Here is a 23,683-nt window from a genome sequence, read left to right on the forward strand (position 1 = left end):
CCTCTGTGTAGGCCTCCACAGAGCCCTGGTGGACTCCACACAGAGGCAGGGGGACCAAGCTGGGAGAGCAAACTGCAGGATAAGGGATGTGCTGATAAAATGCATGAGGCAACGATTTCTTAGAGTTATATCTTTTATTGGAACAACTATATATTTGGGATAAAGTTAGACATGGTTTTGTATGCAAGAGATTCTTCATCAGGTCCCTGATCATGGGAAACTAGGCACAGCATAGGGAAATAGCAGAGGGGACAGGCTGAGAGAAATTATGAGGGGTAGCAGACATAGTATCAGAGTCTGATTACTGGGAGATCAAGGCCTATCAAAACAGGGAGTAGGATCATTCTCACCTTCCTTGTGTAGAATTGGATAAATTATTATGTGCCATAAAACTAATATTGGTGTTTAGCCCTTGGTTCTCAGGGTGCTGATAGACATGCAGGTCCCTGCTCTAACTCATGGTGCTTCATATAAAGTACCATAAGTTAGATTGACCATTTTTCTGTTGGGCTGGGATGGGAGGGGATCAAGCTCCACTTGGAGCCATTCCAGAGGAGAAGCTGCCTGCCTGCAGCCTTTCTCCTCTAGCCCTGGTCCCGGCCCCAGCTCCAGTGCTGTCTGCAGGAAGGGAACAGGGAGAAGGGAGGGGGAGGGAGCTGCAGGCTTGGGTTTGTCCGACCTGAGCTGCAGGGGGACGGAATTGGGGGAGCATTGCATGGTGGTGGGGCTCCAATCCACCATCCCCACCCATCCCATCCCCTTGCTCCATCTCAGGTCAGGCAAACCCCAGCCCACAGCTCCACCCCCTCCCTTCTCTCCACTCCCTTCCTGCAGCCAGCATGGCGGGCAGTCAGCCCAGCCCTGATTGCACTGACAAACACATCCTAGGTAACAGAAGTTCCCTAAGATTCTCCACTTTGGAGCGCCTTCATCTGATCCCTCATTAAATGAGGGCTAATTTATCTCACAATAGACCACTTTTAAAGTGCTGTGCAGCCATGCATGTAAGTCACAGCATGGCCGTAGAGTGCTTTCAGGGGGCCGATCACATGACAAATGTCACTCCTCTCAACTTATGGATTTTGTTCCCAAGTTTCTCTTTTAAACATGTTAGGTACATTTCCCTTGTGCATGAGAATAGTGAGGTCAGAGAGAGAGTGGTTGGTCTGTAAGAAAGGTGTTCCTAATGGTGTGTGTATATCAGGCGTTATAGCAAAATGACAGTTAGGTGCTGCTGAGCAAATCAAGAAATGCAGGTAGAGGAACTCCCTGTCCCCATCTAACAAAGGACAGATGCTCACAACTGATGGATTAAACTGCTTAGCAGGGGCTAAACTGAGTAAGGGTCAACACAAAGATGTGTTACCACAGGAGCAAAGCAAAAGCGAGATAACAGCTGACAATACTAGTTTGGTCCCAACTTAAAAGAACAGCAGAAGTAACCTGTGCAAGTCTTAACTTAGTCCCTAGTGCAGAAGCTGAGCTGCACTGAACTGCATGTAGGGGTGGTGTAAATGATTCCCCCTTTCTTTTTTTCTACCCATGTGTGCAAGAAGGTGAATAGTAGCCGCTTCACAGGCTTCTGTGTCCCATGTGATCTGCCAGGTGGGTAGCCAAGAGAGGGAAGTATGGGGGCATCTTACGTCACTTGCCCAACAATTATCCTTTCTGTGAGGGATTACATAAAGTTTACAACCTTGATCTGGACTTGCATCCAAAAAAGAACAGGACCTATTTTATTATTATCCTGGGCAATATGCCTCAGGATACTAGGAATTACAACCTGTTTAGCTCTACTAAAAAAGAACTAGATCCATTGGGGAATAAATAAACAGTAGCTCATAAAGTAATAGTTTATGAAACTAGTCTGGTACTAAATTAGAACCAGGTTTTTCAGGTAGCTTTTCCTGTGTTTTTACAAAGGCTTGGAAAGCCAAATCTAACAAGATTTGCAGTTGAATTCTTTTTAGTAGGAATTTTTTGAGCTGTACTATTATACTTAGTGTTCCTGGCCAAGGTTAGCAGTTCTTATCTGGAAAATAGTTATTATCTGATGTGGCTGGTTTTAACTGAAAGCTATTTAAAAATATTTTGTCCTTTGAGACATACTTTATTTGCAATAAGAAAACTAGGTAATTTAACAAAATAACAGAGAAATTACCTGTGAACATAGATATTGCCCTCTGTACTGCTGCTCTGCGGTTCCTCTGTAAACCATTCATACATACATTTTTTTTGGAAAATAAATCTAAAATGTTGCAGAACTGGATGAAGGGCCTACCATTCAACCATGAAGACAGAATTGCCAGAACAGGAGAAAAACATGGGTTAGATCTATTCTATACCTAATATGAAGTCATTTTTCAGACCATGACATTATAACCTCTGTCCATCCAATACAAACGTTTTAGGGAAGTAGAAATGATCCCACAGAAAGTCAGAATCTCAGTTTCTTGGAGAATTTGTGCTGACATTGTCTAAGCTTAAATTCCCTGGAAGGACAATAGAATAGAGAATACTTAGGATGTGTAATAGGTTATTTTTAAAATAACCCTGCTGATTTTTGCATTATATGGACACCTTTTAAACATTATCATATTGTTTTAAGTCCAGTTAATTGTTTTTAAATGCATCAATGTTCTTTCATAATGAAAAAACTGATTCCAGCAACCCTGTCATCCTGTCCTACCCTTGAATATTCATTTACAAAATGCACATAGAGGGACCAAGCTGAGCACTCTACCTCTACAGCTGGCCTTTCAGGGATACTTGGTAACATATGGCTAAGTTTAGTGCTCTACTTTCATCTGACACATGATGAACACTGATCATTTTCCCATTGTCTTGTACTTTTGTATCATATAAACAGTCCTGAAAGAAGCTGCACACGAATTCCAATTAAAAAACAACAGTTTTTTTGTCTGGAAAATATTTATTAGTCTCATTTGTCCAGTTTTGAAGGGCTTGGAAATTTCACTTAGAAAAATTTAATAAATCATTTTTTACTATATCATTACTCAGAGTGGTAGTATCCTAAATTATTCACACTCTGAACTGGATAGCAACCTAAGTGGTACACAGGGAAAGAACTTGGAGACTCCCTCCCCCAATACTCTCACCCAGAATCAAGTAGAAATGCGTAGTCACATCCTGTTAGTCTGTGACCAATAGTAAATAATGGTGAAGAGTTAAGAAGGCTCACACAGGGCAGTATGCACCCCCTTGATCCCTCTTAAGAAACTTTAGTGGGGTCTATGTGAGAGATAAGGCCTTAGGACAGATTTCTTCTCTGAAAATATAAAAATCCTATCTGACTAGTTTCCAGAACAGTTTGAGTACAACTACTCAAATTTAGGGATTGTCTTTGAATTCTGTATTTCTTTTATTGTAGAAGTATTGTGCAGTTTTATACCAAGACCCCATGTTACAACATAAAAAGGTCTTGGGACTCTTTGTTAACACCCCTTGCATCTACCCAAAAAGGGTTAGAAGTTTTGCACCCTCATAGATCTATTTGCAACCCCTATACCAGGAGCTTTCCTATTAGTATTTCACATATGTTAATTTCCATCAAGCCTCCATTCTCAAATGAAACGTTCTCAACTAATTCTTAATCTGTTGCAGTTATCTTGAGAGGATCTTGAGAGAACAGGAGAAATGGGATTTGTTTATCTGGTGAGGAGGACGTGTATGTGTGGAAGGAGCAAACCAATTCGGGAAAAGTTAATTTTTGTAAAAAGCACATTGAGTACAATAACTTAAGGGCATTTTTACATGTGCTGTGGGACGCAGCACCAGGCACTTTAGTTAGTGAGCCGTGCTAATTAAAAACGTCCGTGTGTCACGTGTATCAGCATCCTCACACATCCCTGCACTGAAAACATGGAAATGAGGTGCTTTGAACTAAAGCTCATTGAACATGTTTTATTTCAAAGCACCCCACCACCATTTTTTCAGAGCAGAGATGCACTGGGACACTGATACACATGATGAAGAAGGTTTCCAGAGCACATCAATTTCTGTGCTCCAGCAGACTCGATTAATTGAGTCTGCTCCAACACACTAGATTTCCAGTGCATTGGAGCAGGCTTTGAGCACATGTATAGGAGCCCTTATCACAGAATGTTTGGAAAGGAAGGATAACAAATTCATAATTTGTAACTTTGATCATGCTGTTCATTGTCTTTTTAACTATGTTTTTGTTCAAAGGCCCTGATGCTGCCAAACAAAAAATTGAACCCCACCACACAGTGGTGTTGGATGATGGTGACTGTGTTCAGTTTGAAAACAAGGTACTTCTGCTTTAATGATTGTAGCCTAAAGCTCACTTCTGTGTAAGATTTCAGGTGGGAATTTGTAACGTCATTTCTGTGATTGGTAGTTTCTTTTTTCCCTTTATTCTCTCTTAATGTACTGCATGTACAAAGATGCCATCAGAACTTCACAAGCTGAAAAAAATCAAACACACCAGCATACCTGTCTTTTTCATAAACAGACTTAATGGCATTTTTTTACATTTTGATCATGCATACCAGTCCCTCCCTCTAGAAGCATATGTACATAAGGAGGAGAAATCCTAACAGGGGAGACTTACCATTACTTCCAGGCAGTGAGGACTTCATTCAGGGTGTTCATTTAACCTCTTTTATGAGTCCTTTATTAATTATGAATATTTTAAATAAGTCAGTGAACAAGTACTATAAAATAAGCCCTTTTCCTAAAGAAGACAAAGGTCTGCTTCATTAACCTTAACAAATTAGTCCTAGAGGTTAAATCTACATGTGCAATTAGCATGGAGCAATAAACTCTGGTGCAGTTTGCACTGGAGTCAACAACTCCTGGGCACAGCATATACATGTGTGCCTGAGACCACAGCAGTTGGAGCCAGGACAGAGCAGTTCCAGGTTGGCAGCGGGCTATGGGGTCAGCCCCAGGCTCCAGGTGCCAGCTTTGGGTGGTGGTGGAGCTGACTGGGGCATGAGGGTGCTACAGTGTGGGATTAGCCAGCAGGCAGCCCTTACACAGTAGCACCCTCATGCCCCAGCCAGCTCCAGTCATTGTCTACATGTGAGTTAGGGGAGGATAAATTACTCCACAATGGAATAGTACTTGTCCTGGACAGTACTATCCTACAGCAGAGCTTTTTAATTTATTGCACCCTAATACAAGCACACGTGTAGATGGTGATGGTTTGCTGCGGAGCTAATTGGTCAACTCCATAGCAAAGCTCACATTCAGATGCACCCAAGTCTGAATGTCTTTTGGAGACAATGGGAAATGAAGTGAGAATGTGGAAGAGAAAGAAGAGCTTTGTATTTCTTATAGTTTATGCTGCTAGGTAAATTATCATGATCTGTGTATTCATTCTTGAGCCATCTATTATCCATGTCTATATTGCTATGAGGATACAAATGTCTTAATAGGAAGAGAAATAGAAGCATTCTTACCTTCTGGATTAAAACCTACATCTAACCCTTAATTTCTGTCATGAAGAAATGGCAAATTCTTTATGGCAAATGCCCCAAAAAACTGCTGTCACTGACAAATGTGAAGGCATGGTCCCAAGCTTGAAGAGCTTGCAGTTGAAACAGAGGTGTGAAAAGGCAAGGGATATTAAAGGAGGAGTAGATTGTTGGCATGTCGAGAAAGAGATGTGGGGATTTGTAGGAAGAGAAGGATTGGACATTTTGTTCGTTTATTCTATGTCTTATTTAAAAATAAATTTTAAATATATTTTGTTGCTCGGGATTAACACATTTTACCCTGAACTTCTCTACCTGGTGACAGAAGCACCTCTGAATCTGACCTCTGAAAGTCCTTTGTGGCTTTTCTGTGATTCTATGATAAACAGCTGATACAAAGGACTTTAGCAGATTTGTTACATACAATTTCCATTTTGAATTCCACCTAGTTATTTTTCTTCAAGTGAGTGTACTATTTACAGGTCACAGTTTATTTTATTTTATTACCATTACCCATCACAGTTTATCAGATTATTCTAAAGTTTATGAAACAACTGATGTGAAATTCCAAGATTTATCATTCTTTTGTGTTGTATTACTCTTATCTTCTCCCCTACTACCTCTTCCACTGTTAATTTTGTTTGCTGTTTTCCAGTCACAATCCTCCAGAAAGTCTGGTGAAATCCATCACTGTCTTTGCTCATGACAAGTAGCAGGTCAACCAATAGCAGGAGTAGTGGTCGTGCAAGTTTCCCCCTGTTTATGTGAGCGTTATTCCCCCATAATTGGAGTGCTGTTCTGGGGGACCATATCAAGGGCTCAGAGAGGATATTGTGGGTACCTATCCAAATTAGAAGTAGGTTTGTCTTGTGTCTGAAAGCAGCAGGCTCAAGGGTTGACTAAAGGACATCTCATTCTCCCTGTTTCTTCAGTCCTTATTCTGTCCACTCAGATGCCTTGACAAGGGTATCAACTGTCACCAAGCCTTTTATACTAAGGTCTTATGGCCAAGAAGGGCCTAGTTTTAAAACATTTAGTCTCATTTCATGCAGGCCAGTGACCAGTCACCAGATGATAATGCCTAGAAATTACTGATTTGGATCCGGGCTTAAGTGCCGCAATAGCACTGTCTGGATTTGAAGTGGTAATCCAAATGTGACAATCCCATTGCCAAGTTCCATGAGCCAACCAGTTCTTCCTCTAGTGGCTTTTGAACAGGAAATTCAATGTAAAATTTTAATTGTAATATCTAGGAAATTGTCATGATGGTGACAAGATAAAATACCAATTAGAAGTATGCCAAATACAATCTTAGAATAGATTGTTATGTCTTAAGTGTGAAAAATCATAGTAGGGCCATAAAAAACTTTATAATATATACACTTTATAGAATACATTTACTTCTCTGTAAACAGCCACAGGAGAGAGGCTATTAATTCTTGCCTGTTGATGTCAAAGAACTGATTTACCCTTTCATTGACCGGAGATTTGTAAATGTTAAATCAGTAAAACCACATGTAAATAATAAACATTTCATCCCAAAATTTCAACTTGTACCATATGGATTTTCTTTTCAAGTTAGCATGTTGTTATTATAGATGTCCCTCAGATGGATGTGGGGCTTAAGGTCTCAGGGTCTTGCTGTCATTTTAAACCACTTCGTATTTACTCTCATGGTTTATACTGCCAGGTGAATTATCTGTGTATTCATTCTTGAACCATCCATTATACATGTCTATATTATTATGTACATAGAAATGTCTTAAGGGCAGCATTGGGCAAACAACTTCTGAAAAATCAATGCATAAATGAGTGTCCTCACCTCAGCCTTTTGCTTCATACCTAGCATAGATCTAGCTTTAGTTTGGATGTGCTAGGTACCAATCATTCTCTCCCCCTTTTTCCTCCATCTCTCTCTCTGTTATCTTTATTATACCAACTATCTTTCCTTGATAATGTCACCTTGCCAGTCTTTGGCATGTTCCATGCTGAGTCAAACCAGTTTTGGGCAGCAGTGATGGGAGTTGGAGAGGGACACTGTCTGGTCATGAAATTTACTACTGCTTCCTGTACTGGAAACACAGTAGCCATATCTCCACAGATCTTCAGGCTGGCTAATTAGCACTGCTGAGTGACAGTGCTGATTAGCCCATCCCCAACTCAGTGATGTGGACAGGGCTACACTGCTCTAGTTTAGGAAGTAGCCTTTCTGGAGCAGCACAATGTGTTTGGGAGTACGTTTATTCTGTACATATGCTGGAATAGTGATTACTTTAAGCAAGTGTGAGCACCTTGCCTGGCATCTGGTGTTAGTCAGCTTAAGGGCTGCTCTAATTTATACTTTGATTCACATGGTCCACTGGTGGTTCTGGAAAGTAGAAAATTGTCATAGTATGCTCTTGCCAAATAAAAGGCAGGATGTGGGCCACAAGAGATACTCAGGGGAAGATTTTACTCATTTTGAGAACTTTTTACTTTGATGAAGCAGCATGACAGGATTTTAGCCCTAGGACTTTGCCAGTCAAATGGACATGGGTATTCTGTGTTCGTTGCAACTAAAGAAACATTAGAGTACAATAAAGCTCTAAAGGCAGCCAAAAATCTCAGCATTTAATTTACATTTTATGCAGTCATGAGGGGTTCACATATCAGATGATTTTGTGGTTCTGTCATGATGGGCTGACTCATGCATGTAGTCCCACTGACTACTTATATTGGTAAGGCAGGGCTGGCACAGTGTCTAAAATGTTAATGTGGGAACCAGTCTTGTATCTTCTACTTTTGTTGTCAAGTCCATCACTTTCCAAGAAATGTGATGGTTTGGGGAATCTGTCTGTGTACGACTTAAGAATTCTAGTTGATATTATGAAGTTGTTACTGTGAAAATTGTTGTCTCTTGCAATGCCACTGCATGTACCCACTTTTGCTGGCAAATTCTTTACTGCGTTCCCATTAAACTAGCAAAAATAGAGAGTACTTAATTTTACCAACTGTAGTTTCATCCAGGAAACAAAATAGCAAGGAGATTGGGGGGGTGGGGAGGAAGGAGGTTGCCAGAACCAGTTAATTTTCCCTAGCTGTCCTCAATAAGGGCTTTAGGGAATAGAGATCACTGAAGCAGAACAAAGGGACAGAGGAGACACAGGGATAGACCTAAGGAACTTTGGGCTTGAGAGGGGAAGAGACAAGCATGCTCTTGTAGTCGGGAATAGGGATGTGTTTAGCTGTGGGACCAACCTAGATCTGGGAAACAGTGCTGAGCTGATAAGACTTCATGGTTCAGAAAGCAAACTACAAAGTTCAGAAGAAGAATCCTGGATCTCCCCAAAGAACTTGACTCCCTACCCAAAGAATGCTTTAGAGTGGTGAGGACAATGAGGTTGAGAAATGTACACAAGGTTTATTATGCTTGTCTAGATTTGTGTATTTCCTATATCACTCAGTGAAGAATCCTTGTGTTTTAGAATAGTATGCCAAGCTTGTCTGTGTTTCTGCTTTTACCATCATAGGCCCCTGAAGAGTTAAACTGTAGGTCAAAGTGCCTTCATGCCTGAAGTTCTGAGAGAGGATGTGTTTAAATATCTAGGATATTTTGGTGGCAAGAGGACCAGCAGGCACCTTGTCTGTCAAGCAGTAACAAACAAAGAACCTGTGTCCAGAAAATGTTCCCAGGAGGACCTGGGAGAAAAAACTGATACAGGCAGCTGAGACCCAGGCAAACAAGGTGCAGTTGCTCTCTGTCCAGATCCTGCACATGGGTCAAAGCAAGCATGCTGGGTCTCACTTGCAAAATAATTCTACATACCAACTCTATGCTGGATCTGGTGCATGGACTGGCCTTGCCCACAGGATCCAGTCCAGGTACTGGCCCTGCTCCCCTTACCTGGCCTGTGGGGCTGAAAATTTGAGCACCACTGGCCTAGTGGACTGGGACTCAACACAGTAGTTTACTGACTGTCCAAAAAGGCTGTGTTTCAGTAGATCTGTACATTGCTATTGGTATGTGGCCTGGTCTACACTACAAGATGTAGTCAGAGCACTGTCAGGGACCAAAGCTGTTCAGCCATGGAGGACTACTGTCAGTTCAGAATGTTTATAAGATTTCTTGAATACCCTCCTGCCTGTGAACTGTACCAGCAGTCCCTTTGGTAATATCACTGAAAAAACTGAATGTGATCTGTAAGAAAATGACTGCATTAAAAACTGATCTGGCCACTTGGTTGATGTTATTCACTACTGAAATATGTCAAGTTGTGCTGAGTAACTTAAGTGCCATATTGCGTCTCTGCACTCGGAACAGAAGTCTTTCTGGAGTTTCTGAGCAGTCATGCAGATTCTCTTGCCTGCTTAGTAAGACCATGAGCAAGGTTAAAAATATTGATACCATTTACAATCTAGCCTTTTTCCTGAAGCAATGATCTATTTGAAAGGGTTGATAAGTGTTTATTCAGTTGTGCAATCTGGTGCAGCCTTACACATACCCTTATATCTTAAGATGATTTTGCAGCAGCCTTACTTGCCTTTAAAACAACGAGGTTCTATTACTGTAGTTTTCTCCTTGCTAAACATCTCACAGTTCATCTTCTTTGCTGCCAGTTTCTTCAGAGAGGCATTAGGATATTTGCCCACTACTCTGGGAAAATAGGTGCACATTATACGTAGCTTCCTACAGTGACCTGTTATGAAGTGTCAGATTAATTTGAGCAGATCCCTGTTGGTTCTTTAACCCTTAATGTTTATATGTGTGATTGACTTCATCAGCCTTGGCTGTCTAGATTATTATATTCTGACCCTACATGACTTTTGAGGAACCCTTCAGAACCTAGCAGGTAATGACGTCTTGCTATGATGGGCTGTGAGCGTGGAATTTATTGTTTTTCGATGTCTATCTCTCCTCAATTCATTCTTCTTTCCAACACCTGTAAAATTATTTTCACCTCATATTTGATATGCTTCCCTTGCCTTAGACCAAGATTTTTGTATTATGATTTATTGCATTTTATAGCATGTGGAGGGAGCTTTAATTATAGCAAGAAAAATGGAAGTATTGTGATTTCATTGAATGTCAGTAATTAATGTTGGCAACCATTTCAGCTTTGCCCTGAAGACCCATTGTCTAAACACATTAGGAGCCACACTGGAGCCAACCCCCACATAGCTGTCTGAAGGGGAGAGGATATAAAGTACAAAGAGGTCCCATTTTCATAGGTCTCCAGGGCAGCAAGAAGCCAAAATTGCATCCTTTGCTCTCCTGATCTCCTCTGTGGAGTAGGAAACTTAAAGGTATAAATTTCACCAAAATGGCATGGAGGGCTGGGGTTATGACAGTGGTATTCTATATCAATCAGCAGCTCTTATTTACCATTAATAGCATGACACTGGCTCTGCAACACATGGACCGTCTCCTTAGTTTTGCATATCTGGTGCTCAATATAGCAGCACTCCAGAGCACCCATTAGAGACTATCTGGATGCTACTGGGCACATCTACATATGCACTTTAATGCACAATAGCCTATTTTACTGCACATTAAAGCATTACAAAAAAACCCATGCTCTTCAGCTAATGTGTGTTAAAATAGACTAATACACATTTTTCTAGTACCTCACAGTGGAGATACTAGATTTAATATGCATCACCTAAAGTGCATTAATAAACATATAGATGCACCCACTGTCATCCAAACATAGAATAATCAGTCAAGTCAGTCCTGAAGCCACTACAATTGTTGGGGCACCTTAGATGCTGTAACAACCCTAGGTTAGTTGAGTTGCTTTGCATCACCAGTGATTCTTTGGGCAGAGTGACCTGGTGGTGCCCATCTCCTCTCCAAGTATAGATGGCCATTGGCTCACGGGGAGCTCATCTGCCCTTGAGAGGTCTTGTTTTTAGTCCTGCTGGGTGTCTACACACCCTCCTCACCAAGGCTAGCCCAGGTGAGGGTGTCGGTTTAGTCACCAAAAGCCCAACCATGGACTAGGCTGTATTGGTTTACATGATACCAGATAGTAGACCAAGAGGGGCCTGGCCTAACACAAGGAATAATAAGGTGTACCATGATTTCCCCAGAAGGCTGGAACATACTGTCTTCCTGAGGTAGAACCGGGTGAAAATTTTCCACGTAATCCAGAGTTTGACAACATTTTGATGATTTTTCTGCATTATTTGACTAAGTCTCCTGCTCTGAGATATGTCTGAATACCATAATCTGGCCCTCTGTATACATAAATTATTGAGCATTGAGTTCATGGCTAGTGTGATTCATATTTGCCAAAGCTAAACATCCATCCTATAGCCAGATAGAGTTGTGTTCAAAGGCATGGCTGCAGCTGTAGCACATGTGGATGTACCTGAGTTAGCTGTCAAGTAACTACTAGCTCAGGTACTGCAAGAGTCACCATGGCAGCACAGAGCTTAACTTAGGCCACCTGCCCATTTATATACTCAGCTGCTCAGGTGGGTTTTTGCTGCTTGGACTGTGCTCTGTGATGCTGCAGCTTTACCCTGTTATCAGTATCTGAACTAGGTAACTTAAAGCTGTCTCAGGTATGAGTGCCATGTTTACGGCATCATGCCCTAATGATCGGCCAGTTAATCAATACAGATGAAACCTTAAACTGGCACCATAAACTGGCACACAGCCCCACTGATTTTGCTAGGATTCAGACTCTATTCAGGGGTTCTGGATCAGGGTCTGAATTGGTGGTTTGATGTGCACATATGTATGTTCTTTATATTACTCATGCATAGCATATAGCTGTACGTTTTCAAGTCACCGCTCCAACAACCTAAAGAGAGATTTCTGCCCAAGAAATTCACTGTATTTAAAACCAGCATTTTTTCCAAAATCATCCTTTCAAAGTTTAACAATTTTATATAGCCTGTCAATTGACAAACCTCAAATTGCAGTTAATTTTTGTGTTATAAATATAGTATTAATTCTAAATTAGATCCTATTCATGGGACAGTTGAGCTAATTGGACCTTTTTTTTTTTCTTTTTTCCTTGCAATTATAAGGAGAACAAATGTTCTCTCTGTTTGTGAATTAGTCATAGAGAATGTGTAGATCCCCTTATACATCACCTTACAAATAACTGCTTAATGATTTTAGCTGGGAATTATGTTAGTTTCCCGAACATTGCTCCATGCTGAGACTTGAATTAGTGTGAAATCCTGTAATGAATGTCCTCAGGTGCAAAAAAATGCAATGATGTAATATGTTATATGATGGTAGGGTTAATAAAATTGCCTTTATTGAGCTTGAATTTTATTGTTGCAGCCAATTTACCATTTTAATTGGAAAAAATTTAGAGCCTAACCCAAAAATGCCTCTTGTATGTGAGTAACCCTTCTGACTTTGATGAATTATTTCCCTCATTAAAACTTTGCAGTACCGTGCCCTTCATGCTTTGCTACATGTCTCTGAATGAAGATCATTTTTGTTTTCATCATTCCCCCCCCTCCCCCCCCCCCCCCCCTTTTTTTTTTGTCAAGTGCATGAAGATCTTGGTCTGGACCTGTCCTTGGGTTTAAGCTAACTTAAAAAAAAAGGCAATTTCTTTTCTTACCTGAAAGGGTTTTATTCTTAAAGTATACAAGTGAGCTAATATTGTACAGAAAATTCTTCCAGTGTCAAATTCCAGCTGTTCCTTATTTTGTCTGCAAGAAATTCTCTAAACATGTTCCTATTTAATGCATTCCATTAATCAATTTAGGATCCTGAAATAAGCCATTTTGTCTTGGTTGCTGGTGAGCCAATTAAGGAGCCTGTCGTACAACATGGTAAGCATTTCTAGTAAATGAAGCAATCTTGACATTGTTGTTTTGTCTTCAAAATTAGTAGAAAAAATTAAAAGGATATATTCCATGTATCCCACCTACCCCCACACTTACCTAATGACATTTTGACACTCTTGTGTTCCTCTCCATTACAAAAACAAGGATTGAAAATCAGTGATTCTGAAGTTCCCTAGCCAAAATGGTATAAGTGGGATCATGTGATTGAAGTTAAATTCCACTCTAGCAGCTTCCAAAATAGGGTTTATGACCCCAGGTGGAGGCACAGAACTTAAGGAGCTCCACAAAGAGTCACTTATAGCTGCTGGACAGGAAGTGTAATATTGCAAACTGACCAGAGGTGGGCTTACTGTGGAAAAAAGAATTAGAACTGCTAGTCTCCGAGCTCTGTTTTTTACATTTGCAGAATTATGTATATTTAATATATATATATATATATATATATAGTCAACCCAGTTACTACCCAAGTATATTTCAATGACCTATATGAAAATATCTACCAATCTGGCTATGCTGTTATGATCACCCGAATTAGCTAGATTAAAACTAATTTGCATAAGCCTAAACACACTGCAGTGACACCTCCATATTGAAGTTTAGCTGCAACCTGAGTCTTCTGAGGGAGCAGAACTATGTTAATTAATATAAATAATGATAAATGAAGCCTTTATTTTATATGTATCTATAAATACACATATATATAAAATAAATACTTCATTTTTATGATGCTTCCCATCCACATGTTTGAAGCATTTTAAAGCAGGGGAAAATACCACCCTATCTCAAAGAATAAGGCCAGACCAGGATACCGCATATAGTTATGCTCCTTCAAAAGACTCAGGTTGCAGCTAAACTGAAATATGGAGGTGTTATTGCAGTATGTTCATGTGTATGCAAGTTAGTTTTAATCTAGCTAATTTGGGTGATCATAGCAGCACAGTCGGATTGGAAGAGATTTTCATTCAGGTCATTAAAATATATTTGGGTAGTTACTTGCTGGACTGGCCTGTGCTGAAGCCCACAGGTCTTTGCTGCTGGTGGTACCTCAAGTAGCTATATTATAGCTAGATCATGTCTGTCTACCTGGACTGTAATTGTATCTCTGTTTGCAATGGAAATATAGTATCAGAGTCATGCTTCCATTGCTCTGTGGAAGTGGGGCAAGAAAAAAAAAAACTAATCTATGCATATCCAAGGCCTGGAGCAAATTGTTTCCTCTTGTGAATAGGCTCTGCTCTGCCTGGGTGATTTTACGGAAGCAAGGGGGAAGGGAAGACATTGGGCAGAATCTTAATCTGTCCCTTCCTGCCTATTTCCCACCCACGTGGGCTGACTGGGGAGTAGTATACTGCTGTGGCTATTATCCTTCCTCAATCCCCACTTTGCTTCCCATATCACAAGTAATGGCCCAAATCCAGTCCCACCTTCGGCTGCCAAAAGGTAGTGTCATCATATAATTGTTAAGGAAATCTGGGCTGGGGTAAGGGAATCTACTTCCTTACACAAGCACGCACACACACACCACCCTGCGGCTCCCAGAAAACCTGATGGCGGGGAGGGACAGTGCGGAGGCCTGCAGCCAGACTCCATCACCCACATGCATAGGCTGGACCCGTCTAAGAGTGGTCCCTCCACCTGGCCACTGGTAGCTGCCTGGAGCCGTCACATGCAGCCCAGGCAGCAGCAGCAGCTGCAGATGCAAGGCATGGTGCTGCCAGAGGCAAATGGCCATCCCAACTCACCCCGCACAGGTGACAGAGCTCTGGTCCCAGCCCACCCTGCTTACCCTGCCCCGACCAAGCCCTGCCCCAAGCAGGAGGAGCTGTGCTCAGCCCAGTCCACCCTTCACCTCCACCCTCTGGTCAGCAGGAGCCAGGCCAGGCACGGTAGATGGCAGCGGCCTTTGCCACTGCCTGAAGCAGAAGACTCCAGGACTTTTCCTTCAATTTACACCAACCAGCTGGGGCACAGGGACAACCTACAGAATCCAGGACTGTTCTAGCCTGTCCAGGGGATATGGTCACTCTATTTAAAGGAGTCTTGATTCTGTTCCCATCAGGCAGTATAAAGAACCATTTATTTTTATATCTTTTCCATTGACTTTAATGGTACTAGATCATGAACACATGAATCAGTTCTGGTCCTTTCTCCACACTTCCCAATATGTCTTCCAGATACAGCCTTCCCTTACCAATCACATTCCTTGTTCCTTATCTGACTTATTCCCCATTTCTTTCAGCCTCTACTGTTCCTTATCTCCATTTATTATATTGAGCTGAATTTATTAGACTGAACATTGAATATTAATGTTACATTGAATTGAATGATTGACTTATAGTGAATTTAATTTAATATATTGAATGGCTGTTTGGTCTTTATATATCATGGAGAAGACGCCCATGCTCAAAAGGTATAAAAGGAGAGAAAATAGAATGACAGATGTGGATGGCTGCCATTAAGGACTTCATTATTGTTATTCAGTGATTGTGGAGGGTGCTCAAGTACTACATAAGAATGTAGGATATTGGAATGGAAGAATGATTTCCCAGTCCCTGAGTCCCCACCACTACTATTTCTGGAAACTGTATCATGTAATCACAATGTAAACTTACCAAGCTCTATCTTAAAACTGTATGGGAACACAGCATGTAACCCTAGAGATGGGAAGTAAAGGAGAAGATCTGTTCCATGATAGGGTGCAAGATGGACCCAAGGTAAGGTGCCCATTACCCAATCTATTCTGAATAAGGGCTATAATAGAGAAAAACAAGAGGACCGGCACCCACTGATGTAGGCAGTATGGACAAACTTTTTCTTAGAAAATGAGTTAAGTCAGAACTTCTGTTCTTCCTTAGTTGACTATCTTTGCTTTGTCCTTGTTCATTAAGAACTTAAAGCTTGATTCAGAGTCCATTAAAATAAATGGGAGGATTTCTTTTGTCTTTAGTATACTTTGGATACTTCAGTACCTGCATTAATGCTCTGTTGCTACTGTGCATTAAGTTTAGTACCTCTATTATGACATACTAAGTAAATGTGCAGTAGCTGTTGCTACTGTGCAGTAGCACTGGTGCATGGTCTTTTTGTGATGCTTAATATGCAGTGGACTAATTCTACTGTGCATTAGCATGGCTCTTGCTATGATGCGCTAATGCTCAGTAGAATTAGTTTACAGTGCATTAAGCATCTCATGTAGATGCACACTTTGTGTCTCACTCTTCAGGGACAGGCTAATATTTTCTTTGCTTGCAACATTTAATGTTATTTTTAAAATGTACTAGATTTTGTGCCAGGCACATGGTATCATATTTTTGTACTATATTGTATTGAAATAGAGCTGGATGCAATTTGAACTTTTATTGTTTTGTTTTGTTTTTCACTGAAAGATGTGGTTTTGGTTGGCTCAAAACTATGTTTTCATTGGGTTAATTTTGTGAATGGTTTTGGTGAAATAAAAATATAAACTTTGGAAATGTTGATGCAGTTGTTGTCATTTCCAAAGCAAACAGGTATGATTTTTTAATATAGTTTCAGTAAGGGACTTAGATGGGAGAAGTGCCAGACTCATTGATAGGTTGGTGGTTTCAAGCATTGCTTGGGATGTGAGATACCAAGTTTGAATAACTTCTTTCCCTGCTTCAGAGTAGGGACTTGACTAACAGTATCCCAGTTCTCTGGATGGTGTCTTAACCACCCATGCGTAGGACTCAGTGTCTGTTTTACTCCACCATTGTTGCTGTTCTACTTTGTATAAATACCATGGGTATAAGCCAACAAAAAAAAAAACTGTTGTGAGGTAAGCCACAATATGAATTTATCCTATGGTATATGTGAGGTAGCTAACTCTACCCTCATTGACGGGTAAATTGCCTGGCATTCCTTGCAGGGTGAGGCATGCACACAGGCAGTTACCTTGGAATACCACCTGCCAGACCTACTGTAGCTTTTCTTGCAGTAACTTGTTCATGTGCCCAATACTCTTTAAATAGTCATGGGACTAGAGAGATTGACTCCAGTAGCCAGTGATTAGGCTTCATTGATTACTTTTATTTACTGGATAATTGCCATAGATGAGATTATGACACCCAAGTTTCCCTAGCTCAGGGGTCATGGGAGACTTGGGTTCAAATATTAGCTCTAACTGAGGCAAGAGTAGATATGAATGTAGCTTTCCTGTAACTCAGGAGACCATTCTAATCTGAGGTACAGAGAGGATCTTAAATGAGCTACAGGGAGGGTCCTAACCACTGGCTCATATGGCATGGACCCATCTTTCAAATGCCATCTTGGTGGTTTTGTAAATGGATCCCAAGTCCCCTTGTGATTCCAGCCTGATGCTTTTATTGACGATGCCTGGAAAATGAGAGGATTGGATTTTCCAAATATTATGAAATAATCTGAAAAAATTATAGTTTGAGCTCAACATGAAATGCAATTTTGGGGGGTTTATTTTTTGAGAGGAGGGGAACAATCACTGCACTGAAACAGGCTTTCCTATTCTTCCCACATCTTTAGTGGGGAGAATAGGAAAGCCAAGAGGATCTCAGCTTCTGCACTTGTGATGGGAAGCTGTACTGGAAAGAGAACAGAAAAATTAAATGAGGCATCTGAGGTTAAAATCTCTCTATATTAAACAACTAAATAGTATAAGAATTAAAATGAAGAGTTAATATGTTGATATAATTTAGTGGAAAACTGCACTGTTTGTGCAAAATGAAAGTCCACATCTGACAGTTCTGTGAATCCTTCTGCACGTGTGTGCAGAGAGGTGAATGGGGGAAGCATGGTCAGAGATGGGAAGACTGCAAACCCTGCTTGAGAAAGCTAGCTCCCTGTTCTCCCTTGCCAGTGCTAAGGGAGAAGCCAATCACAGGGCATGTCAAAGGTGGAGAGGAGGAGTGTATTCCATTAAGAAAACTGATGGCAAAAGAAATAAAATATAATAAAAATAATACAATGGAAAGAATATAACATAAATAATATGAAGTCATATATTTCTCTGTGAAGTAACAGCCTGCAGCTGAAAATATTGAATTCAAATTACATTCTGTCTTTAGGTCCCTTTGTGATGAATACTCAGGAAGAAATTATACAAGCCTTTGATGATTACAGCAAGGCAAAAAATGGCTTTGAGAGAGCTACCACATGGAAGTCAAAGATTGGAAACTAGTGATCTTCAGTGTTAAGAGGCTGACTGAGTTATATATTAACATTAGTAGTCTGTGATCATGCCAACCTTATGAAAATGAGTAGTCTGATTGACTTACTGAAACTTGTCTCTTAAATGAAGTTTTACTAGGGCAGATCAGCAATATATACTTGATATACATAAATATCAAATTTTGTAACTGTAATTAAGCTCCTGAGTGTTAAGTCTGAATTTTGGTGTACTGTCTCTATATTTACATATATAGATGTAGAAAACGCATTAAAGCTGTTTTTTGTTTTCATGCAAGAGCATTTTTCTGCTCTGCTCAAAATAAAACACATTTATTCATTTTATAGCTGCATCTTCATAGACTTATTTTTAAAAAGCCTGTTTCTTTAAAATATATTTAGTTACTTTTCTTTGTGAAACTCCATCCAGCAAATCCCATGTCACAAAAGATATAAAGGAGGGTATGCTGTCCCTTTTTTCTTTTTTTTTTTTAAAGGACTAGCTTTGTAATATGTGTGCTGTGTAAGAACGTGTGCTGAAGTTTCATGTTTCAGGTAATCTTCTTTAAAATAATGGCAGTCTAGATTGCATCAGTTAGTTTAAAACTGCTATGCTATTGGTGGACACAGAATGGGGTTAGAGCCAAAATTTGACTGTGTTTCTGCCAAAGTCTGTATCAGATTTAAGACACATGCTTCTGCAAGCTTCCATGAAGGTTGTGAAAAAAGTTTTAATACAGAGTTGGATTACAGCACTCTGTAGCTCAAAACATTGGCCGTTATACTACCATCTTAACAGGCTGCTGTAACACAGAGCACAAATAAAGCAGATTTTTAAGTTTTCTGGACTATAAATGAATTTTCAATACTTCTGTGGGTCCTGGTAGAAGATACATTAACTTTATTAACTGGAACCTGTACTTGATTTCTTGTAAGAATAGGTATAATTAAAATAACCTTTAACAATTTATTTCAATTGATCTAAAAATACTCTATAAATTATATTAGCTAGGTAAATTATAACCGTGTTGGATGATAAGACAGTTATTTACTTCACCCCTGCAAATGTTGTTTGGATTTAAAACAGAAAATCTGGAAGCTTTGTTAAAAAACTATTAATAGAGAAATGCATTTCAAAACAGACTCCTCCAGCTGTACGATATCAACTGCATAGTAATTGGTGGATCTTAAACATCACAATGTATAAACCGTGGGCAACTGTGAATATTTTTATGGTATCTCTTCTGCATTTGCTTCAGGGATCTGATTATGAGTATGGATCTGTGAAGGTAGGTGGATTTTAATTGGCTAATATAGTGAACATGTTGTATGAGAGCACGTGGATTTTATTGTCTGAAATGTTGTCATAATTATACCTTTTTGCTTCTTTAAGCTTTATTTTATTGCTGTTCAATTGCATTGACATAGCAACCAGGGAGGAATCAGTATTCCATATTAAATATTTTAGCCCAGAGTCACTGATTTGTAGTTTTGTCTTTTTGTCACTTTTAAATTGTCTGCCTTGAACAAGTCCTTTAATAGAAGCCTTACAAAATAAAAAGTGAGATCTAAACTAGTTTGCATGACAGAAAATGTAAATTTAAAAAACCCACAACTTTCTGTTTTTTTATTATTAATATATCTTTTTGAGAATTAAATACAAAGTACTGAAAGTTTTCTTCTGAAGCACTTGGTCATGAATGATTTGCCAAAAAAAAATATTTTCCGTAATTTTAGTGGGCTTTATCCAGGTTTTTAAATGAAGAAGTAATCAGTAATACAACATATAGACTAGGAATTGACCTTTCTTTTGAATGGGTTTCATATGGCAACAGTCAAGCTGAAGTTTCACTTTGGAAGTGGGATTTTTAGATCTGACTTTTTGGGAAAATAAGTATACTGCAAACAGTAAATTCTTAAGGAAAAAAACCTGTATAATTAGATTTCTAGTTTATAGTATATTCAAATCATACTTGATCCAATGTGTGGTCATGAGTTGCTAGCAAGTGCTTATTTTTTCTTTCATGGAGCAAAATGTGTTAAAACTTGTTTTCACTTCTTTTTGCTAGGAATGACCACATGCTAGACTATAAAACGTGCTCACTTTTGAGCTTTTTTAAAAGAAGTAATGCTGAGTAACATGCATTTAAATGCAGATATCCACAACAAGAATGATGAGTTAACATTAGTGCACAATGAGTGTTCAAAAATGACAAAAGGACTAACCCGTCTGCATACTTGTGGTACAGTGTTTTAATGTCAAACATGAGCAATCTGTTCTTGGAAGAAATTAAGTCTGTTAGAGTCAGCCTGTTCTTTTCCTTAACATGTGACATCTCACTGGTTTCCTACATGTAGATAATTTTGTGTACATCAAAGAACACTTCCTAATTATATTTTAAACCACTATGTAACTGGCTATGATGATAACTGTGTCATCAGCTATAGCACAGAAGCTTTCATTCAGTATGTTAGTAATCCATTAGTTAAATTAGTTGACTAATGACTTCAACTGAATTTTGCAAGTGTCCACTTTTCCTAGTATGCATACAATAGTTTATATAGCTATGACACCCTTATTATTTGTTCCACGTATTATACATGCTATGATGACACTCTTTTTTCAGCATTAATACAGCTGTAGCAGTTGACATTTGCCTGAGCTGTCAAACAGTCATAGTCTAGCCATAGGGTATTACTGCAGTATAATAATAAAATACCAATTACTATCCAGAACTAAAATGAAGATGTAGCATAGGTCAGTCTAAAAAAAGATCTGTATTGCCATGTAGTCATCACTGCTTGCTAAAACAAAAAAGTTAATTCCTCTACTTGCTCTGACTTGAAGTATTTTTCTCCTTTGTAGAGAGATTTTTGGATGAGTTATCAGCACCTGAAATGTATTAATATTTTCCTGAATATGGCAAGAATTTGTGTTATTTGGGCATTTGGGTTTTTGAAGTCTTAAAATGCTTGCACATGTTACAGTGTTTCATGTAATCTATAGGTTTACAGCCATAAGCAGTGGGAAAGGGTGTCTGGCCCATCTAGTCTAATTATCTGACGTTCATGGAGCTCCTCTCTATGGCATTTCCAATATGATATGATTTCACTCATTTTAATGTTATCAGTGATACCTCCTCCATGGGTATTTGATTCTTTTGCCTGGTTGCTCCTCTTGGGTCAGATCACCTTTTCTGTTATGCAGCAGAGAAGTGAATATGTGGTTTGTCATGACCCCGTGCTGTGGTCTGTCTAAATAGAAAGGTGATATAGAGTTATATAGTATCACAGTGTGAGAGATCTAGCGCTCTTCAGCTGCTTAGTTATTTCTTCTGCATCTGAGTGGCAGGTCTGCTAACCCAGATGGCTGAGCATATAACTAAAAGTATAGCGCAAAACATTGCTGTGCAGAGATATCCAAGCTAGCTATGTGCATGCTGGCTCCAGAACTGGAAACAGCATATCTGTGTTAATACTGTCCTCTGGCTGGGATGCTTAGCTCTGCTTTTGGCAGAGTTATATTACTTTAGTTGCAGAGTACGAAGAAGTATGTAGTCATACATTGTACTAACCTTTCATACCATCATCTTTTAAATATCTTTAAATCAATGAGAGTTTTGCTGCAGCAAGAGCTATAGAATAGAGGCATGTGTAGTATATAAATAATTACACAAAAAAGCTGTTCAGGAACATTAAGGTTGCAGTTCAAAGGTCAACCTTAACTTCCACATCTCCTGACTTTGAACTGCCTGATTTTGTAACCTTGATAATGTTCTTTTGCATTTTCTATATGTAATTATTTACATATTACACTCACCTCTATTGTCTTTGTGTTTAAGTTCTTAGGTTTTGACGATGCTAACTGTACACCGCTCCTCCCCTATCCCCCTGTCCCACAGATATTTCATCAAATGACATCACACTGACACCCACTTGAGGAGAAGAGCCTTCATTCAGATCCACCACACACACACACACGCACACACACACACAGAGTCTTTTGCTAATTGAGCTGAGAGCAGCAGGTTGTTTTGGACAAGTGCTAAGTGGGAGTAGTTACTTTGCTGGTAGGTTTCACAGATATTTGCTGAGAATGGAGGAGTGGTGAGGTTCAGGGATCTTGGCCTCCATTACAGGCTCAGGAGAACATGCTGTAATGGACTCAGGCTCTTCTGCACATTCCCCTCTACCCTTCACTTTTGCCCCCTCTTATCCTGTCCCACTCCCCTGGCCCTGTCTCTTTCATATCCCTGGTAAGGCTAAATCCTCCTGCAGGATTTTTATAAGATACTGCAGGTGGTTGTTAATAAGTCTATAATTTAATCTTTCAAGCTTGATGCTTTCTAGATGCTTAAGATTTCTCTCATGATGTTATCCATTATGTAACACCCAGCATGTGCAAGACACTGCATTGCATGCAAATAATGCCTTCATAAAGCTTATCAATTGTAGGCTGCTGGTATACTGACACCACTGCCTGTCATGCCAACTAGTATTGCTCCTCTGACTATCTGCATTCATCATGTTCTTTCAGCGTCTTTTCCCAGCCAGCCCTGGTCTCTTTTCCATACTTTCCAATCTTTCCTCCAACTCCAGTCTTTCCTTACCTGTCCAGTAACTTATTTTTTTCCTCATCTACTTTATTCCCCATGCCTTTCAGTGTCTACTTGCTGACTCCATTATCCCTGTTCCTTATCTACACTTGATTCAGAGACTCAGCTTCCCTATCTGGGCTCCCCCTCCAAGTTTGCTGCATCCCTGCTCACTCATATCTTTGCTTTAGTCTCTTTGCCAAGTCTGTTTCAGTTTTTGCCCAGACCTTGGCTCCTCATCCAATGGACCCCCTCCTCACTTCTTCCTTTCCTCACCCTACTAATTTCCATTCCCCTCTTGCTGCCTTACCAGCAAGCTTCTTTTTTGCTCAGGTCCAGCTCTTGTCCACCTTCAAATCAGGCAGCTACCCCTTTCACATTGCCTAAGTCCAGGCATAGATTCATAGATTCATAGATGTTAGCCTCCCTTGGGAGCCCGTTCCAGACCTTGGCCACTCTAACTGTGAAGAAGTTCTTCCTAATGTCCAATCTAAATCTGCTCTCTGCTAGCTTGTGGCCATTATTTCTTGTAACCCCTGGGGGCGCCTTGGTGAATAAATACTCATCAATTCCCTTCTGTGCCCCCGTGATGAACTTCTAGGCAGCCACAAGGTCGCCTCTCAACCTTCTCTTGCGGAGGCTGAAAAGGTCCAGTTTCTCTAGTCTCTCCTC

The 23,683-nt window shown here is 39.9% G+C and overlaps 1 protein-coding gene across 6 annotated transcripts in view; it reads left to right on the forward strand.

Annotated features, from left to right (window-relative positions):
* The window catches only part of LOC102367790 (pirin), a 145,119-nt gene that overhangs the window by 78,112 nt on the left and 43,324 nt on the right, over window positions 1-23,683 (forward strand). For 3 of the 6 annotated variants that reach the window (XM_025210855.1, XM_025210856.1, XM_025210854.1), the window contains exon 8: window positions 4,210-4,292. In XM_025210855.1, the coding sequence (XP_025066640.1) occupies window positions 4,210-4,292 (83 nt within the window). Of the gene's footprint in view, window positions 1-4,209; window positions 4,293-13,177; window positions 13,245-18,316; window positions 18,967-19,030; window positions 19,706-23,683 lie in introns of those variants that run through there. The other 3 variants (XM_006029397.3, XM_025210857.1, XM_006029398.3) reach the window with 3 other exon arrangements.

Source organism: Alligator sinensis, unplaced genomic scaffold (genome assembly GCF_000455745.1).
Source record: "Alligator sinensis unplaced genomic scaffold, ASM45574v1 scaffold1192_1, whole genome shotgun sequence".
In the NCBI taxonomy this organism is placed as follows: Eukaryota; Metazoa; Chordata; order Crocodylia; family Alligatoridae; genus Alligator; species Alligator sinensis.